The 20562-nt window shown below is 41.5% G+C and overlaps 1 protein-coding gene across 3 annotated transcripts in view; it reads left to right on the top strand.

Moving 5' to 3' along the window:
• LOC134360234 (eyes absent homolog 1-like) overlaps positions 1-10100 on the top strand; it is a 284150-nt gene extending 274050 nt beyond the window's left edge. For all 3 annotated transcript variants that reach the window (XM_063074347.1, XM_063074328.1, XM_063074337.1), the window contains exons 16-17: positions 2082-2182; positions 9179-10100. In XM_063074347.1, the coding sequence (XP_062930417.1) occupies positions 2082-2182; positions 9179-9259 (182 nt within the window). In that variant the 3' untranslated portion in view covers positions 9260-10100. The remainder of the gene's footprint in view (positions 1-2081; positions 2183-9178) is intronic.
• The last annotated feature ends 10462 nt before the right edge of the window (positions 10101-20562 follow it).

Genomic DNA, 20562 nt, shown 5'->3' with positions numbered 1-20562 from the left:
GTGATCAAGCCTAATGCCATTGTGAAAACTCTCACCTCAGCTGTGGAAAGAACATGAAAAAACATCTTCACTCAGTTCGGAGGAACATCACTGTGGTTGTCTAATGCACACAGAATGCTGGAGGGTCTTGACAGATCAGTCAGCATTTAGGGAAGGGACCAAACAGTCAACGTTTTGGACTGAGACTCTTCATCAGGATTGGAAAGGAAGGAGATGGTAGCCAAAATAAGCAGGGGAGGGGAAGGAGAATAAGCTGGCTGGTGATAGGTGAGACCAGATGAGGGGGAAGGTGAGTGGGTGGGGAGGGGGAGGGGGAAGTTAGAAGCTAGGAGGGGATGGGTGGAAGAGGTAAAGGGCTGAAGAGGAAGGAATTTAATGGGAGAGAACAGTGGACCATGGAATATAGGGAACGAGGTGGGGAACCAGAGGGAAGTGATGGGTAGGGGTCATGAGGGTGGGGAGGAGAAGAGAAGGTACAAATTTAGAGGTGTACAAGATGATAACAGGCATAGATTGAGTAGATATCCAGAGACTTTTTTCCAGGGGAAAAATAGCTAATACAAGCGGGCATCTTTTTAAAGGTTATTGAAGTAAAGTATGGGGGGATGTCAAAAGTAGTGTTTTATACATAGAGTGATGGGTGCATGGAACATGCTGCCAGGGGTAATGGTAGAAGCAGGTAATGCTATAAGACATAAGAGGAGAATTATGCTATTCGGCCCGTTGAGTCTACTGCACCATTCCATCATGGCTGATTTATTATCCCTCTCAACCCATTTTCCTGACTTCTTCCCATAAACTTTGATGTTCTTACAAATCAAGAAGCTACCAATGTCTACTGTAAATATACCCAGTGACTTCGCCTCCACAGCTATCAGTGGCAATGAATTCAACAAATTCACTACCTTCTGACTAAAGAAATTCTTCCTCAACTCTGTTATAAATGGACATCCTTTTATTCTGCGGCTGTGCCCTCTTGTCCTAGACTCCCCCACCATAGGAAACATTCTTTCCAGATCCACTGTATCTAGGTATTTTGGTATTCGATAGGTTTTAATGAGATTGCCTCCCTCTCTCCACCCCACTTCGTTCTTCTATACTCCTGCGAGTACAGGCCCAGAGTCAACAAACACTTTTCCTATGTTAGCCCTTTCATTTCCATAGTCATTTTCGTGAACCTTCTCTGGACCCTCTCCAATGCCAGCATATCTTTTCTTAGACAAGGGGCCCAAAGCTGCTCACAGTGCTCCAAGTGTAGTCTACCAGTGTATTATAAAGCCTTAGCATTATGTCCTTGCTTTTATATTCTTGTGCTGTCAACATGAATGCGAACATTGCATTTGCCACCCAATCAACTTGCAATTTAGGAAATCCTGCACAAGGACTCCCAAGTCTATTTGCAACTCCTTTTTCTGAATTTTCTCCCTGTTTTGCAAACAATGTACACATTTATTCCTTCTACCAAAATACATGATCATACACTTACCAACATTATATTTCATCGGCCACTTCTTTGCACTCTCTCCTAATCTGTCTGAGTCTTTCTGCAGACTCCCTACTTTCTCAACGCTACCTGCTCTTCCACCTATCTTCGTATTAAACTTGGCCACAAAGCCATCGATTCCATCATCTAAATCATCGACATACATATAACGTGAAAAGAAGCAGTCCCAACACCAACCCTACAGAACACTAGATACATTAGGGATATTTACAAAACTCTTAGATAGGAACATGGATAATAGAAAAATGGAGGACTATGTATAAGGAAAGGGTTAGATTGATATCAGGATAGGTATAAAGGTTGGCACAACACTGTGGGCCAAATTGCCTTTTACTGTGCTGTAATGTTCTATATTCTACGTAAGGGGTAGGAGGATAACCAGAATGGGGAGTGGAAAAAGAGAGAAGGAGTAGGGTGGCGGGGTGTGGGATGGATGACAGGGGGGAGTAAAACTTTGGCTGTTTATTCCCCTCCATAAGTGCAGCCTGAACTGAGTTCATCCAGCATTCTGAATGTGTTACTCAGGATTCCCGGCATCTGCAGAATCTCTTGTGTCTATAATGTTGTTTGTTTTTAGGGAAGGAAAGCTGTTTTGAAAGAATAGTTCAAAGGTTTGGAAGGAAGGCAGTCTACATTGTGGTGGGGGATGGTGTTGAAGAAGAACAAGCAGCAAAAAAGGTACGTCTGTAATGTTGAACCGTATCACTTTCTAAATAGAATAAATTATTAGTGATCAATTATTAATTAGAATAAATCTGTTAGTTATCAGTTATTAATTATTACCTCAAGGATTTGAGAGTGCATTCATAATTAGAATCAGATTTATTATCACACTTCGATTACATGATTTCTTGTGGCAGTAGTGAGGTGCAAAAACATAAAATTATTATAAATTAATAAGTTAAACAAATAGTGGAATAAAGAGGAATAGTGAGGTAGTGTTCATGGATTGATGGCCCATTCAGAAATCTGATGTCAGAGGGGAAGGAGCTGTTTCTGAATCACTGAGTGTGTGTCTTCAGGCTCCTGTACCTACTCCCCAATGGTAGTAATGAGAAGAGGGCATGACTCAGATGATGAGAGTCCTTAGTGATGGATGCAAACTTATTGCTTCTTGAAGATGTCCTCGATGATGGGGAGTGGCTGGCTGAGTCTATAAAACTGCAGCTTCTTGCAGAAATGCGGTTCCCCATATTCCTAATGGTCTCTATGCATTTTCTATCGAACACCTACTCACTCTAAACTGGGAAATAATCAATCCAATCCTGGTGGTTTCTGTTCTGCTTTGGGGAAGATTAAAATTTACAGGCTTCTGGAGAATTAAATGCAAGATAACTTTAGCCCCTTCCTTCCTGTTCAATTACATTTTCAGACAGCTATTTAATTTGGTGTTCGACAATTTCTTCCACAAATGACAGGAATGTTGATTAAATTCTATCACCATTGTAGGACTCCAGCAGCAGGTGCAAAAATAAACAGGTCACATAAGATACCAGCGGTAGAAAGTATTGGATATGGGAATTACTGATTAATAAATGGGCCTCCCAAGGCCCACCATGAAAATACAGGATTATGGGAACCTGTCTGCTCCTCTTCTCAAGACTTTCAAGCATCCAGACTTGTCTTGTCTACCAGCCACTAAACGCCCCGCAAATGATCTCTGATCCTGACACATACTCTGAGCCTTGAAGTCGAGACCAATCAGAGGCTTTTATAGGCACACCGCTGACACTGAACCCATTTTAGGGTTGCATTACAGTACTCATCTAGTACCTGTCATGCTTCCATCACCGGCCTTTCTTCAAGCTTCAGGTCAGCTCACTGATCCTTGCTGATGGCCCCCATATATCTTTTCAGCAGACTTGGCATTGTTCTGGGCTCGGAGATTTGGTTTCCCAAAAAGATAAAATGAAATGTTTACACTCCTTCAGGCTCATGGCATCCAAAAATCTTAATGCTATTTCTATTATTTTCATGAACTCTGTTGTTGTAGGATGGACATGCAGCCTCATTGTATAACATGTATACTACATACAAAATAGTATTGTACACGTTCTTGTGGTATTGTTGTATTGGTATTGCAAACTTACTATACAATGCCAGACTTGAATCTAATTTTTGTGCACACATAGATATGGTATATCTGTACAAATGTGTTATATCTCAAATTATTCATGTTAATTGATACAAAACCAGGTTTTCTTCTGACATAATTCAAACTCAATGAAAATCTGAATTGACCATTTTCCATACTAATATTGCAACATCCAAATTTGGGAATTGGGGCGTTATGGTGGCGTGGTGGTTGGCAAAACACTTCACTGTACCCGTGACCTGGGTTCAATTTCCGCCGCTGCCTGTGAGGAGCTTTCTCCCCACAACAGAGTGGGTTTCCTCCGGGTGCTCCGGTTTCCTCCCACAGCCCAAAGACGTACAGGTTGGTAGGTTAATTGGTCATTGTAAATTGTCCCGTGATTAGGCTAGGATTAAATCAGGGGTTTGCTGGAAGGTGCGGCTCGAAGGGCCGGGAGGGCCTATTCACTGCTGTATTCCAATAAATTAAAAAAATAGATAGATAGATAGATAGAGATAGATAAATACATAAATAGATTAATTTAGCACTCTATTATGCAACAATTTCCATTGCCTGCCATGCGCTATATCAACTATGACAAATAATGAACGTCCTACCAAATGTACAGCACTATCCCAGCAACCAAATCAATGTACAAATTGATGTGACCCGAAACATCAAAGCAAACCCATTTCCATGCACCCCTCCCACCACCACCTGAAGCAACTGAGCAAACAAAGTCTTTGCCAGAATATTTAACTCTAATAAGCTTGAATGGATGTTTGAAGAGAAGCTCTGAAGTGGCCTCTTACTGATGTGCACCGGTGTGAATGCTCTGTTTGTGTAGCGAAGGCATTGCGTGAAGAGCAGCCAGCATGCCTGTCTATAGGTTGATTGATGAGAACTGCTTACTCAGCGATACACCTGAGCTATGTATAATAGCATGAAGAGACTTTCACTTCAAATAACTGTAGTTAAGATGCTATCTTGACTTTAGTTGGATTCCCACTTTAACAGGCCCTGGTAATTTTTATTTGGAAAAAGTAAAGGAATAGTGCCTTAAAAATGACAAAACATAAAACCTTTACAGAAGAATCAAAAGCTGCATATTAACGTTGTGCTTTGGATAACCAAAGTGCTTCTTCACTTGGTTCATTTTGGGCTACCTTAAGGGAAAAAAGGAGAAGGGCAAAGATTATTCCATCAATGAAGGCCAAGCTGAGAAGCAACTTGCCAGACCCACTCAGGCTTCAGTATTAGAATTAATTATTATTAAGTAATTGGCCATTACACCGCTGAAGTTTAAGGCAATAATGAAGGTCCTCTATCTCTGTCTGTTAGAAACATAGAACATAGAAACATAGAAAACCTACTCCACAATACAGGCCCTTCGGCCCACAAAGTTGTGCCGAACATGTACCTATCCAATAGTCTCTTAAAAGACCCTACTGTATCCGCCTCCACCACCGTCACCGGCAGCCCATTCCACGCACTCACCACTCTCTGCGTAAAAAACTTACCCCTGACATCTTCTCTGTTCCCCAGCACCTTAAACCTGTGCCCTCTCGTGGCAACCATTTCAGCCCTGGGAAAAAGTCTCTGACTATTCACACGATCGATGCCTCTCATCATCTTATACACCTCTATCAGGTCACCTCTCAGCCTCCATCGCTCCAAGGAGAAAAGGCCAAGTTCACTCAACCTGTTTTCATAAGGCATGCTCCCCAATCCAGCAACGTCCTCGTAAATCTCCTCTGCACCCTTTCTATGGTTTCCACATCCTTCTATGTTCTTGGCCACATAGAAGAAATCTTCACTGCTGTTTCCGTAACAACTTTATTTTGACCCTGAGCTGAACTCCTGAAACTGGATGACCAGTGGACCAGTCTTGGTCTGGCCTCTACCCTTTGACCTGGGTGACCCTGCCAAGAGCCAAAACATAAAGTCCTGATCCTAGCCAGTAGCCCTCTGGGTCGTTGAGGCATTCAGGCCTCAAAATCCGACAATAAGTTTGTAGTCCTCTTGGAGGTCAGTAACAGAAACATCCCATCATATGATCATAATCCATCTGTGCATGAATAGTACAGATTAAATCTTACGCAGTTTGTTTCCCTTATCGGGTTGCACTAATCATAAATGCAAGCACTTTCTAAAAAAAGTAATTGGGGACAAATTTGTCTTTGGTTCCCAAGGATAAAAAGGTATGAGGAGCATTTGATGGCTCTGGACCAGTACTTGCTGGAGTTTAGAAGAACGAAGGATGATCTCATTGAAATCCACTGAATATTGAAAGGCCTAGATAGAGTGGATGTGGAGAGGATATTTTTAAAAGTTGGAAGTCTAGGACCAGAGGGCACACCCTCAGAACATAGGGATGTCCCTTCAGAACAGAGCTGAGGAGGAATTTTTTTTAGACAAAGAGTATTGATCCTGTGAAATTCATTACCACAGGTGGCTGTGGTGGCAAAGTTATTGAGTATATTTAAAGTAGAAGTTGATAGGCTCTTGATTAGACAGGGCATCATAGGTTACAGAGAGAAGCCAGGAAAATTGGTTCAGAGGAATGATAAGTCAGCCATGATGGAATGGTGAAGCAGACTCGATGAATTGAATGGCCTAATTCTGCTCCTATGCCTTTAGTCTTATGGAATGACCTTGCATTGGTTAAAAGCTTACTTTTCTGTTGCATGAATTAAGATGACAGTTTAAACTGGTCTGAGGTTATATTGAATTAGCATTTTTGTCTTCCTGGAGGAAGCAGTAAACTGTGTTATCTGTTGCATGTTCAGTCTCACTTTACAGTGTTTGTTAACTCACATGCTGGTTTTGGGCATGTTAGATAAATGAGTATTTCCACTAAATCAGCAATACTCACCAAGTAGTTTGAACAGTCAGTTTTAGATATTTATCTCAACTTTTTGGTTGGGTTGATGCCAGCGCAAACAGAAACTGCTTCAACACTAAAGAACAACAATACACCATTTGTGCCCAGCGTGGATCCTCACAGTATCCCAGTGAAGAATGAAGTTAAGATGAGAAACCTCAGGCCCATTCTCCTGCCTAGTGTGATTCTATGTCATAAATAGATCACAGACTTACCTTCATATTAATATTGTTCATCTTATTTTTTTTATTTATTGGGATACAATAGGACCTTCTGACCCTTCACACCCAGCAATCCCTGGATTTAATCCTAGTCTAATCACAGAACCAATAAACAATGACCAATTAACCTACCAACCAGACAGTGAGAGGAATCCCACACAGTCACTGGGAGAATGTATAGGCAGCGGTGGGATTTGAACCCAGGTCACTGATACCGTAAAGCATTGTGCTCACCACTATGCTACCGTGCCACCCTATGACCTAAGGCACAAGTGTTATCAAGATTGTAAAGCAGTTATCAAAATCAATGTTGAATTTATTGTTGTATGCAGATTTGCAATGAAAAACGTGCAGCAACATCACAGGCAAAAACCATCATATAAGCACATGAAAAACAAAAATTAAACATAAAGCTTTACAAGAAAGAATACAATTAGAACAAAAAAGTCAATTTCAGTGCTGAGTGACCAAAATCAGAGTGCTCATAGTCGTAAAGTGTTGTTAAACCAATGATTAGGGTTTTGCAAGTTTGTTCAAGAACTGAATGATTGAAGGGAAGAAGCTGTTCTTGAACCTGTTGGTGTGAGACTTCATTATGGATGTGCAAAATAATTTCAGTGTCAGTGCTCAAACTCTTAGCATAATCTTTGGTCCCCATTGCTTTTAGCTTGCCACAGGAGTTTCCAAATTCACTACCTGTTGACATTAAATCTTCTCAAGGGAATAAACTGCTCAGGGCAGCTGATCGGTGTAATTTTGAAACACACCTGTCATTATTGATTGGATTACAGGCAGAAATATTTCACTAAAATAATAATGGATTTGCATACATTCCCTACCACTCGACAAAGTCTTTGGCTGCCTTCCACAATGCCTCTAACTTGAGAGGTTAGTGCAGCTGGTCTGGAGAGCCCACGACTATTGAGTAGCATTGTTTTCTTGGGTGCCACATGATTCCATTTCAATGAGAAAAACAACAGAAGCTGGAAAGTTGAGAATTTACTGTGTTGATTGCAAAGTCCCCTATTTTCATCCTGGGTCCTCATTGTGTCTATTGTGCCAATGCAGGGAGCTGCCAATCAAATATAGCAGCATTCCATGACATGGTTGCTCAGCTGGATGCCATTTTTGTGATTTTCATTCCACAGGTCCCTCATGCAGAAGATTCACCTGCCAGTCTGTTTCATCAGTACAATAAATTTCACAATATATACCACACTTGGAGTATTGTGTTCATTTCTGGTCGCCTCCTGTAGGAAGGATGGATTAGAGAACATGTCATAGGTTCAGCAATCTAGGGTTTTTCTCTTTGGAGTGAAGGAGGATGAGAGGCAACTTGAAAGAGGCCTATAAGATGATAAGAGGTTTAGAGAATTTTTCCCAGGGTAAAATATGGCTAAAACCAGGGGCATAATTTTAAGGTAATTGGAGAAGAGTATAGGGGGAGATGTCAGAGGTAAGTTTTTTGAACAGAGAGTGGTGAGTGCATGGAGCACCCTGCCAAAAGTCATGGTAGAGGCAGATGCATTAGAGGCATTTATGAAACTCTTGGATAGGCACATGGGTGATAGAGAAATTGAGGGCTATATAGGAGGGGAGGGTTAGATTGATCTTAGCGGAAGTTAAAACGTCAAAACAACGTCATGAGCGGAAGGGCCTGTATGCACTGCAGTATTCTGTGTTCAAATTCAGTGATAATAAACCTGATTCTGATTCTGATCTGGGCCCAGTGCAATGCTGAGAACACACAGCAGGCAGATCTTCTTTTAATGAGTCACCCTCACCCAGATTCCCCTCAAATCTCTACCCACACTGTTGGTAATTTCTCCTCCATCTCCTCCAAGCACTTGACATCCACTTGTCACTCACCAATCTGCTGACCAATCTCAAACCTCCCAGACTCATCCCCAGCTACCATTCTGTCCCATAACTATCAAAGCCACCCAAATATTGAGTTTCCAAGCTATCCCTGATTATGAGTGACATGTCCCAGTGTTTGACCATCTCCCACCCCCAACCAAGTGCCACTTTCCCAACCACAGCACACCCACGCTATCACCTTGATAATGACAAAAATCTTCTTCAAGTCCAATCCACCCAATTCCAAGTGTCCCCCTTCTCCTTGGATGACCTGGTTTCTCTCCTGGAGTCTTTGATGGAGAGTGTACGGCAGCTAGATCCTCCACCCACTAACCCACCATTACAAGCTGGAGCCAAAGCATCAATGGGTTGAACTTCTTTCCCCCTTCCTTTCCAGTCCTGATGAAGGGTCTCAGCCCATTCCTTTCCATAGATGCTGCCTGACCTGCTGAGCTCCTTCAGCATCTTGTTTGTGTTGATCTGGATTTCCAGCATCTGCAGAATCTCTTGTGTTTATAACTGGGCATATATGTGTTGCAATGTTTGTTCTGCATTAAATCGTCTGACTGGTCACCATGTTACAGATTGAAGCCTGACACCATTCCTTTAAGCAAACTCTCCTGTGCTTCTTACAGAACAACATGCCTTTCTGGAGGATCTCGTGCCACGCAGACCTCGAGGCCCTACGACATGCGCTTGAACTTGAGTACTTGTAGCAGAGGACAGACTGCACCCTCACTCCTTGACTGTGGCGCCGATTCAGCTATGAGATGTGTGGATTATGCAGCTGATGTTTGCTTTGTCTTAACCCTCAAAGAAGGAAAATGAAAATGGCTTCCGAGTTATGAATGAGATCTGACCTTCAAAAAAAAACTTAATTCATTTTAAACGTCTGCACCACTATCTTCATTACGGAAATGCGCCTTTATTGAAAAGACACAAATCTGATATGGTGTTAACTACAATGTCAACTGAACCCTTCTTTGTCATTGAGACTTTGCTTTGGACATCATGGGGGAAACAGTGACTTGTTGTTATCAACAGCGTGGTACAATCACTGTTTTTTTTAATGGTTCTTGCTATTTATGAACTCCTGCTTTTTCCCCAATATGAACTGTGCCCTCTGCAAGCACACTTGCCCCTCCCAGTGGAAGATAAGTTCTTATTTAAAAAAAACCCTGCTATTGCTAAGACAATCAAAAGACAAATAATCCTTTTTTGTGTAAATTTGTAATCTTACGATATTTCTCTCTCTCTCTCTTTCACTGATACTGCTCAATTGTTTTCAATAGTAACTGCAAATAGCAACCTGTGAGTGATTTTATTAAAGCTAGGTGTTCTGTGGACTGTGCATGTGTCTACACTCTACTTTATACCACCACCTTGTTGATCAATCTGTGCAGTTAGTACTTTTGTGACAACCAATCTTGTGGTTAAATGGCATTGAATAAACAAGGATTTGAAATTTTTCAAGGGCTTTTTGAAACTAGTCCATGCAGCCGGATTGTATGACAGTTCTCACAGAGAAACAGACGCACCCTATGTCCAATAACAGGAGAGGGATCACTCCTCATAATTGCCAAGTACATCCTCATACCAACTGTATAAGGGCATGGAAAAATTAAGGTTAATTACACTGGCTTTCAGCTAGGTATGCCAAGGACTCCTGGTTGTACATTTTTTAAACTTATTTTTTTGAGGTATAGCAGAGTGACAGGCCCTTACCTAGTTATACCTATGAGGCCATGCTGTCTTATTGTGACCAATTAATGTGGGAGGAACCAGAAGCAGCCGGAGGAAACCTTGGGGTCACAGGAAGAACATATAAATTCCTTACAGTTGCTAAACCTCTCCGCATCTTGTGGTGCATCAGGTGGCAAGCTTGCTATTTCTTTAGTGTTTGTCTGTTTTTTACGAGGCCAAGTTGCTAGCTCAATGCTCAGCCCAGCACTGATGGCGAGTGTGCAAGGAGCCGGCCAGATTCGAACCCGCGACCACTCGTCTGGAAGCCTGATGCTGATGTCACTACACCACCGGCTGGTGTCAGACAGCTGTGGAACTGAACCCATGTTGCTAGCACTGTAAGGTGTTGCACTAACTGTGACTGTGCTGCTCCCTGATATTCCAAGATAAAGTTAGCAAGCTATCAGTTAAATGCAAGTCACAGCTAGTATCAGACAAAAGTTATCCCTTAGTTGTTCTGGGTGCTATAATGCTCAGAGTTTAATACATGCAGTTTGTATCATTGGCCAACTGCTGGCAATGGGACACAGTAATATGGACAAGAAATGACAGCAGTCCACCCTGAAAGTCACATGGAACAATGATTATAGAGTTGTTAACAAATTATCTCAATTAATCGGAAAATCATTACTCAGTCTAGTACTCAGAACCCTATATTGAAGTAGCCACAGCCCATTGGTGTTCAAGCACTTTGTGAGACGATTAAACTTCAAATATGCTTCTTCCACTAATGCCAATGAACATCTAACCGTTAGTCTCCATAATGTAAATATTTTCAATCTCTCGATCAGTAGGATCCTCAGATGAAGCTTAACTTGAGAATGGTAAAGTGTTACAACATTCTTAAACACATACAATGTTAATATGGTCAGATCCATCACACGAGGCCAAGATCCAACAAGGGTGCCCTCCCTTTCACTATGCCCCTCTCTATTCTTAGGGAGCCTTACGAAATCCCTAAACTGCTTCAAAGTCTGTAATTTTATTTGTCTATCACTGGAAGCCTTGTCTCCAGTTTCCATGGTCCAAGGTCCCTCAATTTCATCATCTTGTCTAACTTGAAGGTACTGCTGAAAACCTTCTCCTGCTTCTAAGATAGCAGTCATCTACCCTAATGTCTCTTTAAGTGCAGTATATTGAATTTTAACAACTCTCACGTGAAGCAGATTGGGACTTTGTACCCTAATAATGATCTGGTGATTATGTTCGTTATTGCTCTTGTCTTAATTACTGGGCAACACGATTTCTATAAAATCTGCCACTGTTGGTAATTGTAGGGAATGAACGACTTGCTGGATTCTGTTCAAAAACTCATTCATTACATGTTATCCCTCCTTTTCACTGTGGCAGGTCTCAAGTTTTAAACTAAATATGGATTTTAAATAGAAGAATATCATTATTCATGCAGATTGTTGAGGGTCTGAGGATTAACTTAAACTGTTGAATTTGTTTTAGATAATGTTTTGAAAGAATTAAATTCAAGGTGAAAACTGTACAAATGTTTATAGTTGCAAAATTGGTCAAGACAAATATTAAAACATATTCATAAAGTAAAATCCTGAATTTTACTTAACAGGTCAGGCAGCATCTGTGGAGAAAGAATCTATACCTTTCTCTGCTGTCTGACCTACTGAATACTTCCAGCAGCTGCTTCTTTATGAAGAACGAAAGTAATCTGTCTCAAGGCGGCATAGTTTTAAGGTGCTTGGAAATAGGTACTGAGGAGATATTGGGGAAGTTTCTCACACAGGGAGTGGTGGGTGTATGGAATGCACTGCCGGCAACAGTGGTGGAAGCAGATACAACAGGGTCATTTAAAGGCCTCTTAAATAGGTACATGGAGCTTAGTAAAATAGAGGGCTATGTGCTAGGGAAATTCTAGGCAGTTTCTAGAGTGGGTTACATGGTTGGCACAACATTGTGGGCCAAAGGGCCTGTAATGTGCTGTAGATTTCTATGTTCTATGTTCTAAGGTCTCTGGCATGAAAAACTAACAGATGAGAGATCACACAGCTGATTCACACAGATACATATCTCCCAACAGCTAACTAGATGATATCAAGACCCCTGCAACTACGAAACCTGTAACCGTTGACACTTTTTAATCTCTCCGGTATACTTTCCTTCAACAATTCAAAACATATGCTGGCAAAACTGTGGCAGTGTAGCATAGATTTTCTCCGGCAATTCTCAAACACCTTAATTTTCGACACTAATTTAATCTACATTAGGGACTCCCAACATATTTTATGCCATGGACCAATACCATTAAGCAAGGGGGTCCATGAACCTCGGTTGGAAACTCCTGATCTACATTAACATGTAAGAGAGAAACAGGAGACCAATTATTCTTCTAATAGTCAAATTCAAGGGCAAATCACAGGAGAAGTGAAAGGAAAACTGTTAAACCAAGTCTTCAACTTCTCTTTAAGGCTAAATCTACAGAAAAGTATAAAATGCATTTAAAATGTGACAAAATAGTTCCATCAGACTGTACTATAACTTTCTACTTCGTGTGCTTTTCCAAAGTTAAATTCACACCTCTGCAGCATTGAATATTATTTAAGTTCTCTTCCAGAAAATCAATGACAAAATCTCTCAGAGAGTAATTTCTGACTAAAGATGAAGCTCATGGAATTGAAGTCAAATTTCTGGCTTGGCAGTGTAACAGGAAACACTGAGTGTGGGGACAATGAACAAGTATCCTGATTGACAGGTTGTGATTAATGGGACCACACTGGGATCTGGGTTGGGTCTCAGTATATTTATAATTTGCCTCGATAATGGAATAGCAGCACACACATCCAACATTGCCGATGAACAAAAAATGGGCAGCATTGTGGGTAATTTAAATGAAAGCTTTACATTACAAAATGTAGCAAAAAGACTTCAGCTAAAGGGAATGAGATCATTCACTTTACACCTAAAATGCATATAAAATACTTTCTAAATAGTGAAAATCTAGAAGCAGTGGTGGTCTGAGCAGATGTAGGGGCGCATGTACAAATAATATTAAAGCATCAGAGAAGAAAATGGAAAATGGTGATGAAATATTAATTGGGATTCAAGATGAGTGAATTGTCACAGCTAAACAAACTCATTAGGTCACACCTAGAGCACTGCAAGCAGTTCAGGGTACCTCACCTTAGCAGGTTTCTAATGCCCTAAAAGGGAAAGTTCAAAATAAATCTATCAAAATAAATATATCAAAGTACATACTGTACATTTTACCATACACAACCCTAATTTATTTGTAGGCATACTTAATAAATCCAATAACCATAACAATGAAAGACCACGCCAACAGTGCAGACAACCAGCGTGCAAAAGCCAACAAACTGCAAATACAAAAAAAAAAGGAAAAAAAGAATAAATTAGCAATAAGTATCAAAAACATGAGATGAAGAGTCCTTGAAAGTGAGTCCATATGTTGTGGGATCATTCAGTGATGAAGCAAGTGAAGTTGTCCCCTCTGGTTCAAGAGCCTGATGGTTGACGGGCAATGACTGTTCCTGAACCATGTGGTGTGAGTCCTGAGACTCTTGTACCTTGTCCTGATGCATTAGTGAGATGAGGATATGACTTGGGTGGTAGGGGTCTCTAAAGATGGATGCTGCTTTCCTGCAGCAATAGGCCACGTAGATGTGCTCAATGGTTGAGAGGGTTTTACATGTGGTGCACTGGGCCATATCCACTACTTTTTGTAGGATTTTGCATTCAAGGGCTTTGGTGTTTCCATACTTGGTTGTAATGCAGCCAGTCAATATACTCTCTACCACACATCTGTGGAAGTTATAGATGTCATGCCGAATCTTCATAAACTCCTAATAAGGTAGAGGCGCTGCCATGCTTTCTTCATTATTGCACATGTGCTGGGCCCAGGACATGTCCTCTGAAATAGTAACACTGAGAAGTTTAAAGTTGCTGATCCTCTCCAACTCTGATCCCACGGATGAGGACTTGCTCGTGGACCTTCAGTTTCCTCTTTCTGAAGTCAATAATCATCTCCTTGGTTTTGCTGACATTGAGTAAGAGGTTGTTGTTGTGGCACCACCCAGGCAGTTTTTCATTTTCCATCCTATTATGCTGATTCATCATCACCCTTGCTTCAACCAACAACAGTGTTGTTATCAGCAAACTTAACTATGGCATTGGAACTGCACTTAGCCTCACAATCAGAAGTGTAAAGCAAGTAGAGCAGGGGGCTATGCACACATCCTTGTGGTGCACCTGTGCTGATGGAGATCGTGGTGAAGATGTTGTTGCCAATCCGGACAGACTGGGATTTGCAAGTGAGGAAATTGATGATCCAAGTGTACAAGGAGGTATTGAAGCTTATTGATTAGGTTTGAGGGAGTGATAATATTGAATATGTACTGAGCTGTAGTCAATAAAGAGCATCCTGATTGTGCACCTTTGCTGTCCAGATGTTCCAGGGTTGAGTGAGGAGCCAAAGAAATATCATCTGCTGAGGACCTGTACAAGTCATTTCTCGGGCAGGAGTTGATATATTTCATCACCAACTTCTCAAAACACTTCATCAATGTGGACGTAAGTGCTACTGGATGATAGTCATGAGGCAGGCTACCAGGTTCTTCTTAGGCACTAGTATAATCGAAGCCTACTTAAAGTAGCTGGGTACCTCAGACTGCTAAAGCAAGAGGTTAAACATCTCAGTGAACACTCCCATCAGTTGATTAGCAGGTCTTTAGTACTTGGCCAGATACCCAATCTGGGCCGGATGCTTTTCATGGGTTCACCCTCCTGAAGGATGCTCTCATATCAGCCTCAGAGACTGAAATCACAGGATCATTGGGGGCTGTGAGAGTTCATGATGGTTCTTCCATGTTTCGACGGTCAAAGTGAGCATAGAAGGCATTGCGCTCATCTGGAAACAAAGGCCTGTTGTCACCTATGTTGAGCATCCTCCATTGATTCAAAAATTACCACTTCACCCATAAGATAACTTAAAGAAATCGTACCTGAACTTCTTGTAACTTTCTTGGTCACTAGACTTGAATGCCTCTGATCTGGCCTTCAATAGATTTTGGATCTCATGGTTCATCCAGGGCTGCTGGATGGGGAAGACTGAATGATTTTGTGGTGACAAACTCATCTATGGCCACTCTTAGAAAGCAGCAAAAACCTAACAGATGATACACAGACTGCAACAGTCCAGTTGAGAGGAGAAATAACAATAACAAGGGTTCTATTCTCTGGAATTTAGAAGATTAAGAGATGATTTGCTCAAATGTTTCAAGATAATAAGGATTATTATTTATTTTCACCTGTTTAGTTTCACCTATCACTTGCCAGCTTGTGCTCTTCCCCACCACCCCCTCCTTATTCTGGCTCCTTTCCCAGTCTTTTCCAGTCCTGTTGAAGGCTCTCAGTCCAAAATGTTGATTGTTTTTTCCCTCTTCATAGATGCTGCCTGACCTGCTGAGTTCCTCCAGTATTTCGTGTGTTACTCTGGATTTCCAGCATCTGCAGAATTTCTTGTGTTTGTAATAATTTCTTTTGTTTGGGGTGTGTCCAGTTGCTGGATAAATCCAAAAATAAAAGCCAAGCTTTTCATATGTAACTTAAGGAAATGAATCCACATGCAAAAGATGACAGAAACTTGGAACACCCTTCCATAAATAGCAATTGACATTGGTTTAATTTGAAATTCAGTTGTTGGATTTTTATTAATCTCACTTATTATGGCATAAATGGAGCTAATAGGCCAGGTGTATCAAGTTAGAACAATGATTATCGTAACTTCACTGAAGCTTGAGAAGCTAAAATTTCAGTCTTCCCACGTGCTGTAATTTCTACAGAATTTTGCTTGGATAATGATTTGGCAGTTTCCTTTCAGTACCAAAACTTTTTGCATGATTGTATATTTACTATTCATATGATTAAAACTATTATTTGATGTATTGTATCAGTGCAGTTTTTTTGTGGGGAGTAGTAATGTTGGCTAAGGTAAACGAGTTTGCTACCTCACCAACATACACTCAGTGGCCACTTTTTTAGCAATGTCTTTTACCTAATAAAGTGTCCGCTGAGTGTACGTTCATAATCTTCTACTGCTGTAGCCCTTCTACTTCAAGGTTCAATGCTCTTCTACACACCACTGTTGCAATGCATGGTTATTTGAGGTAGTCACCTTCCTGTAGGACTTAACCAGTCTCCCCATTCTTTTCTGACCTCTCTCATTAAGGAGGCACCTTCACCCACAGAGCTGCTGCTCACTGGATTTTTTGTTTGTTTGTTTTCCGCACCATTCGCTGTAATGAGACTTGTGCGTGAAAATCCCAGGAGATCAGCCGTTTCTGAGACACTCAAACCAACACACCATTAGTCATGCCACAGTCAAAGTCACTTAGATCACATTTCTTCCCCTTTCTGATGGTTGTCCTGAACACTAACTGAGCTTCTTGCCCATGTCAGCAGGCCTTTGAGCATTAAGTTGCTGGCACATGATTGGCTGATTAGATATTTGCATTAATGAGCAGGTGTACAGGTGTACCTAGTAAAGTGGCCACCAAGTGAATGTCATTCTCTGATTTCAAGGATACTTCACGTACAAGCTACTGTTCATAATCATTCCTTTGGAGACAGCTGATACAATTCCACCATCACATATGCATTTTTTTTTTGCTTTTCTAAATTCTTTCATTAATGGTATTTCAGAGTCACGGCAAGGCCACATTTATTGCACATTTCCAGTTTCCTTTGGAATTGAATGGCTTGCTTGACCATTCTGGAGGGTAGCTTTGGGTAAACAACATAGAGTCATAAAACAATACAGCATAGAAACAGGCCCTTTGGCCACTGGATGCACACCAGCCATCAACCACCTACATTGCACTAATCTCATATTATCTCCATTCTTTCTATTCTGTTCAACCCCCCCTCATACTCCACAACTCACCGACACACTAGGGGCAATTTACAGTGGCCAATTAACCTGCTAACCTGCACATCACCATCCCACCAGAGGCAGTATTGGGCGCCACGGTAGCATTGCGGTTTGTTATTCCTCTCCGTGCCTTGTGGCGCATCGGGCAGCAACCTTGCCATTTCGTCAGCATTTTCTCTGTGTTTTACGAGACTGAGGTTGTTAGCACGAAGCTCAACACAGATAGAAAGTGAGCAAGGAGTGGCTGGATTCAAACCCAGGATCATTTGCCTTGAAGTCCCTTGTTAATGCCACTACACCACCGGTCGGCTTACAATGCTGTTTCAGGCTGAGAGCCTTCAACAGGACTGGAAAAGGAGGCAGAAGAAGCCAGAATAAGGTGGGAGGGGGGTGGGAGGAGGGGGGTGTTGGTGGGAAGAGCACAAACTGGCAAGTAATAGGTGAAACCAAAGAGGCAAAAAGAAATAATTATCCTTTATATCTGTGAGGTAGCAGCTCTACAAGTCGTGCCCCTGAAATGAACCCCTGTCCGACTGTTAAGCACAGGGGTGGATTGATCATGCTTTGGGCTTGTGTTGTAGCCAGTGGCTCGGGGAACATTTACTGGTAGAGGGAGGAATGAATTCAATTAAATACCAGCAAACATCACATCGTCTGTAAAAAAGCCGAAGATGAGGATGGCTTCTACAACAGGATAATGAACCTAAACACATCTCAAAATCCACAATGGACTACCTCAAGAGACGCAAGCTGAAGGTTATGCCATGGCCCTCACAGTCCCCCGACCTAAACATCATCGAGAATCTGTGGATAGACCTCAAAAGAGCAGTGTATGCAAGACAGCCCAAGAATCTCACAGAACTAGAAGCCTTTTGCAAGGAAGAATGGGTGAAAATCCCCCAAACAAGAATTGAAAGACTCTTAGCTGGCTGCAAAAAGTGTTTACAAGCTGTGATACTTGCCAAAGGGGGTGTTACTAAATACTGCCATGCTTTGGGCCCTCTTACTTTTCAGTTATTTTGAAACCGTAAAAGATGGAAATAAAAAAGTTTTCTTGCTTAAAATATTAAAGAAATGCTTCATCTTTAACTTCATGCCTTTTGGAAATCAGTTCATCTTTTACTCGCTTAGTTATTCACAATAACAGAAATTTTGACCAGGGTTGCCCAAACTTTTGCATTCTACTGTATATTTAATTACCCAACTTAAATATCTGAACTCTAGTGATGGGATGTGATCTCAGGTGTTGGAATCATCAGTCTAAGCCTGTGTACTGTTAGCCCGGTAAACATCCATATTCTCTAAATGTTTCCTGCTTTCAGTTAACGTACTGGCATTAACAAGGGACTTCAAGGCAAATGATCTCGGGTTTGAATCCAGCCACTCCTTGCTCACTTTCTATCTGTGTTGAGCATCGAGCTAACAACCCAGTCTCGTAAAACACAGAGAAAATACATGCATGTACTTATATGCAGGCAGTCAAATTCAGTTCAGTTTCCTTATTCCTTTCACTGGATAAATGATGCCACAGTGGAACCGTTCTGGAGTTGCCTAACAGCTCCAAATCAAAGTAAAGTCAAATCAAAATGTATTATCAAAGTTCATATATGTTACCATACACTACCTTGAGATTCATTTTCTTACAGGCATTTACAGGAAAATAATGAAATACAATAGAACTTACGAAAAGCTATAACACAAAAACTGACATACAACCCATGTGCAAAAGAAGATCAATAGTGCAAGTTTAAAAAAAATACTGGGAACCTGAATTGTAGTCCTTGAAAGTCAATAGGTTGTGGAATCAGTTCAGAGTTGTGGTAAGTGAAGTTATCCATGCCAGTTCAGGATCACGCACTAGTCCTTATCGAGGATCAACAGTGGAAAGGAAGAGCAGCTTCAAGTTCCTAGGTGTCAACATCTCTGAAGATCCATCCTGGCCCCTCCATACCAGACAGTGATGCAGCCTGTCAGAACGCTCTCCGCAGTACAACTGTAGAAGTTTTAGAGTGTATTTGTTGACATGCCAAATCTCTTCAAACTCTTAATTAAGTATAGCCGCTGTCTTGCCTTCTTTATAGCTACATAGATATGTTGGAACCAGGTTAGATCCTCAGAGAACTTAAAACTGCTCACTCTCTTCACTTCTGATCCCTCTATGAGGATTGGTATGTGTTCCTTCGTCTTACCCTTCCTGAAGTCCACAATCGGCTTTTTGTCTTACTGACGTTAAGTGCCAGGTTGTTGCTGTGGCACCACTCTAACAGTTGGCATTTCTCACTCCTGTACGCCCTCTCGTCAGCACCTGAGATTCTACCAACAATGGTTGTATCATCAGCAAATTTATAGATGGTACTTGAGCTATGCCTAGCCACACAGTCATGTGTATAGAGAGAGTAGAGCAGTGGGCTAAGCACACACCCCCGAGGTGCGCCAGTGTTGACCATCAGCAAGGAGGATACGTTATCATCAATCCGCACAGGTTGTGGTCTTCCAGTTAGGAAGTCAAGGATCCAATTGCAGAGGGAGGTACAGAGGCCCAGGTTCTGCAACTTCTCAATCAGGATTGTGGTAATGATGGTATTAAATGCTGAGCTATAGTCAATGAACAGCATCCTGACGTAGATGCAGTGATATTAAACCCAATTCTGAGCCCACTGGTTGTTGGGACATAACTGTTCCAGAACTTGGTGGTGTGGGATCTAAGGCTCCTGTACCTCCTGCCCAACGGGAGGAGTGAGAAGAGAGCATGGCCTGCATGGTGGGAACCTTGATGATAGATGTTGCTTTCTTGAGCCAGCACTCCATGTAAATGTGTTCAATGTTCACCTGTGATGGACTGGACTCTATCCACTACTATCTATAATTTCTTCCATTTCTGGGCATTAGTTTTTCTATACAAGACAATAATGCATTCCACTGTGCATTTGTAGAAACTTGTTAAAGTTCTAGATAACCTTCTGAGAAAAGTAGAGGCGCTATTGCGGCTTCTTCATGCTGGTCCCAGGACAGTTCCTTTGATATGATAACACCAAGAAGTGTAAAGTTACTGACTCTCTCCACCCCCAGTCCCCTAAAGAGGACTGGTTCATGAACCTGTGGTGCTCTTTAAACCCATCTCACTGATTATGTATTTGGTTTGATTTCTCTTTTTTGTGGTCTCACTTCCAAGTTTTGTTGACAACACTGTGGCTAATACCTTTCGACTTTTCATTACAGTATGTTCGAGACAGGATGCAAATGTGAGTTGCTGTTGTTCCAAGTGGATGCACCAATCTGGAAGACACATTAACAGTCAACAAGTCTGCTCAACACAATCTGAAGAAGTCAGGCATTTAATAAAGGTTTTCTGGATACCAATTGCAA

The sequence above is a fragment of the Mobula hypostoma genome, chromosome 2, assembly GCF_963921235.1.
Source record: "Mobula hypostoma chromosome 2, sMobHyp1.1, whole genome shotgun sequence".
NCBI lineage: Eukaryota > Metazoa > Chordata > Chondrichthyes > Myliobatiformes > Myliobatidae > Mobula > Mobula hypostoma.
The sequence above is the reverse complement of the archived record's forward strand: the minus strand, read 5'-3'. Positions and strand labels throughout refer to the sequence as shown.